General features: G+C 42.0%; 1 protein-coding gene across 1 annotated transcript in view; it reads right to left on the minus strand.

The window, feature by feature from the left end:
* Window positions 1-1250: 1250 nt before the first annotated feature.
* Window positions 1251-6000, minus strand: part of armt1 (acidic residue methyltransferase 1) — a 5709-nt gene continuing 959 nt past the window's right edge. Inside the window, exons 2-5 of the mRNA XM_046836874.1 lie at window positions 5628-5733; window positions 4840-5081; window positions 4556-4721; window positions 1251-3395 (exon numbers count right to left, since the gene is read on the minus strand). Of these exons, the coding sequence (XP_046692830.1) occupies window positions 2604-3395; window positions 4556-4721; window positions 4840-5081; window positions 5628-5733 (1306 nt within the window). The 3' untranslated portion in view covers window positions 1251-2603. The remainder of the gene's footprint in view (window positions 3396-4555; window positions 4722-4839; window positions 5082-5627; window positions 5734-6000) is intronic.

A 6000-nucleotide genomic window follows, 5' to 3' on the forward strand; every position in this document is an offset into this window, starting at 1 on the left:
TAATATCGGAAAAAGGTTTCGCCACCTCTGGCGATCCTGGGTTAAAGAATATTTGGCACTCTGACAATAAATGCGCCATTGATCCCTTCTGACCAGTATCCCTCAACCCCCAGGTATAAAGTGGGCAGGGCTAATCTGGGGGGAAAAAGCTAGCGTGATTAGCGCTCGAACAATATCTTTAAATGTGAATGGAAGTTTAATTCCTGAAAGCAGTGAGAAGACTTTTTGTTTTTGCCTTTAAAACGAGAATTTCCTGGATGATCTTCAACAACCTACTCATTACCTTTGTTAACCAAGACAACAATGTTATGACTAGCGTCAGAGCTAATGTCGTTCTGAGTTACTCTCCATTCCGATTGGTCGGGAGGATGTTGATTGGCGCTTTCATATCAGTGCATCTGAAATCGCTTATATAGCAGCAGCTCGTTCGTTAGGATGCTCCATAAGATGATGCTTGTTTCATGTTTATTTGGAAGGAGTCTCCAGTGTCAGAAGAACAGATGATGAGGGATTGCTTATAGCTGCTATAATGTAAATGAGAACAGGAATGTGTGTGTTGGCAAATTATTTTTAAATATGTATTAATCACCAAATATAGATCAAAGTTTGTGGACACCTGACCAAAAGATTGGTATATGGTACATCTCATTCTACATAGGGTTGCCAGTTGCTCCTAAAATAACCTCCACTCTTCTTTGAAGATGCTCCTTGGGATTTGTGTGAGAGACACCATCATCCACGAGGGTGTTGGTAAAGTCAGATACTGTAGGTGTATGTAGGTGATGAGGCCTGGAGAGTTCACATTCATTCCAAAGATGATCAATAGGGTTGAAGCTCTTTCGCAGGCCACTTAAGATCTTCCACTCCAACCCATGTAAATCATATCTTCATGAAGCTGGCTTTGAACGCAGAGGCATCGTCATGAATTGAGGGGAAACCTTCATGCCACCAAAAACATCCAAAACAATTACATGCCTGTAATTAGGTGAAGTTTGGAGAAGATCCACATACGGGTGGAAAAGTCAGGCGTCCCAATACTTTTGTCAATATAGTGTATGTTTCATATTATAAATTGCTATAAAGCTACTGCACACGTTTCGGTCTCTGCTTCGTCATGCATCTCGATGAGAATTTGCCACATTATATTTATTCTCAGGCCGTGTCCCAAATACAGAGTTAACACTAAATCCCCGTACCACCATTTGAAACACAACCCACCTTCTAAACTACTCAATACTTCGGTCCAGAGCTTAAATTTAATTCCGTTTTTACTGTATATACTGCTTGTGAGAATGCTCACAAATGCCATGCAAATTACCCCACACACACACACACGCCAGCAGAACTTGCATTATTATACAATTCATACAAAAGCAGCAGCGAGTCCATTAAACCCCTTTACATCCATTTAAACAAGAATGTAAACCATTTAACAAAAACAAAAAAAAAAAAAAAAAATACCATTCAGTAGAGTTCAGTCGCGGCAGCGTGGTTGAGACAGAGAGTGTGTGAGTGTGTGTGTGTGTGTGTGTGTGTGCTGGAGACATTGATACCCCTCTGTCCCATTCCTCCCCACCTGAACCATCACGATCTCCGCACCCCCCCTTTTACACTGGATGGAAAAATCTTTAATTTACCTGAAGTCTCACAAATTCGTTTCAGGTTAAACTTCTCAAAGAAGAATGTAGAAATATTCAGCACAAAAAAAATATATTACATGGTTAAACTTGTAGAGCAGCAGGAACTCAAGGTGACTGGTTATTACATTTATAATAAAATCTATCGTAATGTGAATCATACGGACAAACGTATGGGGGCACCTAAACCTTTTGCTCTTATAAGAACCTCCACTCTTCTGGGAAGATGTTCCACTAGATTTTGTGGAGATTTGTGCTCATTCAGCTACGAAGGAGTAAAGTCGGGTACTGATATAGGTGAGAAGGTGAGGAGGCCTGAGCTTCAATACCTTTAACATTTACAGCATTGGGTTAAGGTCCGTAACTCAAGGCCCCAGCAGTAGCAGCTTAGCGTGGCTGGGATTTGAACTCACGACCTTCAAGAATAAGAGTCCAACGCCATAACCAGATCTAGATCTTCCACTCCAAAGCCATGTAAAGCAGATCTTCACGGTGCTGGCTGTGTGCACAGGGGTGTCGTCATGCTGGAATGGGTTTGGATCTCCTAGTTTAAATCAAGGAAAATTTTCAATTCGTTCTTTTGACTTTGTTTGGGTTTAAAGAGTACTGTCGAGAACATTTTGTGAATATTAATCCCTAAAATGTTGCTCCGTTCCTCTGTTGGCCTTCAACCTGCGATTTGATTGGTCAGAATTGTAAAGGGTCTAACACTGGAAATGGTCTACGTGTTTTGTAAGTTGGTAAAACCACAAATGAAGTCACGCTGTTTGGATTAACGACATCTTGAACATCGAAACAGAAACGAGTCGTGGAGGTCCCAGCAAGAGATCGTTCTGAGGATCCTCTGTGTACATGGAGTCACTTGTGTGAGAAATTATTGACGGAGAAATGAATTAAATTAGAGATTATTCTAGATTTTAATGAATCACTCATTTCTTTTCTTTGGTATTGATTTTCTTGACATCTTTAGGAACCCTGCTGCTGCTCTTCAAACGGACTGCAGAACTGAATGACTGCATATTTGCCGCTGGTCATCCACTCCGTATCCTGAGCGGCGAGTTTCTCCGCCTGGCCCGGCTCCAACCCGACCTGCACGTTCGCCTTCAGAGTCCTGAGGCTGCACAGCGGAGCAGGCAGGAAGCCCCTGAGCGCTCGTCCGAAGGGCACCGTGTGCTCCCAAGCTCTGTCTCCGGTCAGCCGCCGGTAGTTCAGATCCCCTTTAAACAGGATCAGATCGGATCTCTGGAGGGTCGAGTAGAGATCCGGCGCGTCCGCCGGCATGTCACAGAACTCATGCGGTAAAGTCCAAAAAGGATGCTCGTGATACGTCCACGCTCCGTCTTTCACGTGGCGCTTCCACTGGACGCCGCAGGACGACATGTGCTTGTGATTGGACGCCGCGGTTTGCGACGTGGTCCAGTCGAAATCACGACTGGTGACGTCAGACACGAACCACGGGATGGATTTTCCGTGGAAATGCACTTCCTTGGCCAAACCCACGGAGACCATGAAATCTGCGAGGACCAGATCGGTGACTAGCTCGAAGCCGGCGTTGTCTAGGATGATGTCCAATCTGACGCCGGTCTTCTCCTGTCCTCCAGGACTTTGTTTAGATGTTAACACGGACCAGACCTTATCCGAATCGTCCACTAGGATGAAGTGACGCAGATCAGGTAAGGAATGGATCGGGCTGGTCTTCTGAGAGTTCTCCTGGCCGGCTGAGATTGATAAATCACACCTGTTTCCCCAAAGGGACACCTGAGAGGACAAAATGAATAAAAGATCAAAGAAGAACGTTTTGAGACACAATGGCTATGAAGATGCACATCAGATTAGTGTTTGAAATTCATCTTCAGTTTTTCATATTTTGGGTAATATAAAAAGAGTCAAATAGGAGAGTCAAATTAGACCAAACGTCCTCACACGGTACGTAAAGAGGAATGCATAGAATATCATATTATATATATATTTTTTTTTTTTAAATCAATCAAATAGAAAAAAGTTGCACTAGAACACCCCGGACAGACTACAGCTGATGTACGGACGTTCTGCGCTTGCGTGAGAAAACATTACTCTCTCATACCAGCAGGTGGCAGTAGTCTGTATCCAGCATCCAAACAGACAGCATTACTCCACAGCCGACAGTCAGCTCGGTGTGTCTCGAGCTTCAAGTTCTTATCATTCGTTCTAAATCTAACACTTATCTATTTCATTGGTTAAATGTGATGCTGCTTTTGGAGAGAAAATACGCAGAAGTTTAAAGTAGTGAGCCTTCAAACAGCTGTTTATGATGACGGGAGAGAAAAAATAAATAAACAAACAAACAAAAATAAATAAAAAAATCATATCAGTCATCAGCAGCCCTGTTTTCTAAATATCGGCATCAGCCAGAAAAAAACTCAAATATATACACACTGATGAGTCATAACATTTTATCCTCAAAGTTGATGTTAGAAGCAGGAAAAATGGGCGAACGTAAAGATATGGATTTGAGCGAGTTTGATCAATTGTGACGTCTAGACGTCTGGGTTAGAGCGTCGCTAAAACTGCAGCAGGGATGTTCCTGGTATTGAGTGCTCAATATCTATCAAAAGTGCTCCAAGGAAGGAACAGTGGTGAACCGGCGAAGACTGATCCGTGTGCTCGGGTCCAACAGACTGCTGAAGAAGTTCATGCTGTTGATGCTCGACGGGTCACGCAAAAGGTGGACCAACACAATATTAGACAGAAGGTCATAATGTTACGGCTGATCGATGTACACAAACTATTGGGACTTTCCCAGTGGTTCTTCCTCAAACTTCTTGAAAACAAGTAACATTTGGTCTGGATATACTGAAGATATTTAGATAGGAGAGATATATATATATATATATATATATATATATATATATATATATATATATGGTCTTTATGCTGACCTGCAGAAATGTAAGGAAGTGTTCGAAGAGCCATTTCCTGTTTGCGTTATCAGCGGAGACGAGGCTCTCACGCAGGAACGTGCACAGCGAGATGATCGCTTGCTGAGACTCGAAAAAACTTTGCGTCTTCCCTTCTTTAAAGACGTCGAAATCGCAGATTGGTGGACTTTTGTGGGAGAGAAAAAAAAAGGAAAGTTTATTGATTATTTCACAGCTGAAACATGTAGGTGGCGCTGTAACTCTGGATGTAGATCAGCATCCATAGCATAGCGTATATTTCTCACCTGAAGTACAAGGCCTCCTGGATCTTCCTATACATGTAACACTCAACATAGAGCCAAGGTGACTTGAACCAGCTGACCAGCTGCCCATTCTCCATCAGGTCCTGCTGTCTCTGAAGGTACCGGTTCCAGGCTTCGGTATCGTCCGCGGAGTCGGTCAGGGGCAGCACGGGTTTGTCCGTCTGCAGCTCGTTCCTCATCTTGGACAGGAAGGAGATGGCTCTTTTCTCTGCGTCCACGCCGACCTGTTAAAGCAGACGCCGTTACGACGGGAAGTGAAATAACTAAAAGTTTTATTACATCCTAAAATCCCAAACCGGGACTGAAACGAGTCTTTTTTTACTTCCTCAGAACTTTTCCTTGTGTTGATATTTTCCTGGTGAATTTTTACACAACTCACAGATTTTCACTGTAAAATCAATGACCTGCTATAATATCATACAGTAGTATGCAAATGTATGTGCACCCCTGGTCAAATGACAAATTGCTTTTTTTTTTTTTTTTTTATTATTATTACAACAAGCTATTATGTAGAGATTTGAATTAAAAAAAGAAAATCCTTTTCAGGTCTCAGGTTTGCATTATCAGTTTGATCAGTTTGATCAAACACTTACGCTCTTAGTATTGAGGTAAAATAATTGCTGTTTTTGAGAGTAAATCAGCGTGAACTGATCAGGATAAGGAAATATGGTTAGTAATCCAGGGTTAGAAAAAGCCCAAAACCCAGAATTACTTCAGGCACGTGACGGTTCATAACGTACGCGCTCGAGACTCTTTATTTTTATTTTTACCTCCCCGTGTTTCTGAAAGAAGTCGTTCTTGGTGCGGTGAATGGTATCGATGACTTTGGTCAGGATCGTCGGCAGCCTGTCTCTTACAGTCAGATACGCAAAAGATCTTGGGGGAAGAGAGAAAAAAATAAGAGACACAAAAGGTACAGGTGAGAAAACAAAAAAAGTGTTTCAGGTCACGTGACTATAAATTTAGTAAACACTAATTTTACATTTTAATGCGTCATGTTTTTGATAGATAACATTCATTCTGATCTCTACATCAGATTAGAAAATAAATATAAGGCAGGAAATGTAGACGTAATGACATCAGAACATGCCGTAGTGTGTTTTTGTGTGTAATAATCAATTTTTTACTTTAACTGTGAAATTG

Source organism: Silurus meridionalis, chromosome 23 (assembly GCF_014805685.1).
Source record: "Silurus meridionalis isolate SWU-2019-XX chromosome 23, ASM1480568v1, whole genome shotgun sequence".
NCBI classification, from domain to species: domain Eukaryota; kingdom Metazoa; phylum Chordata; class Actinopteri; order Siluriformes; family Siluridae; genus Silurus; species Silurus meridionalis.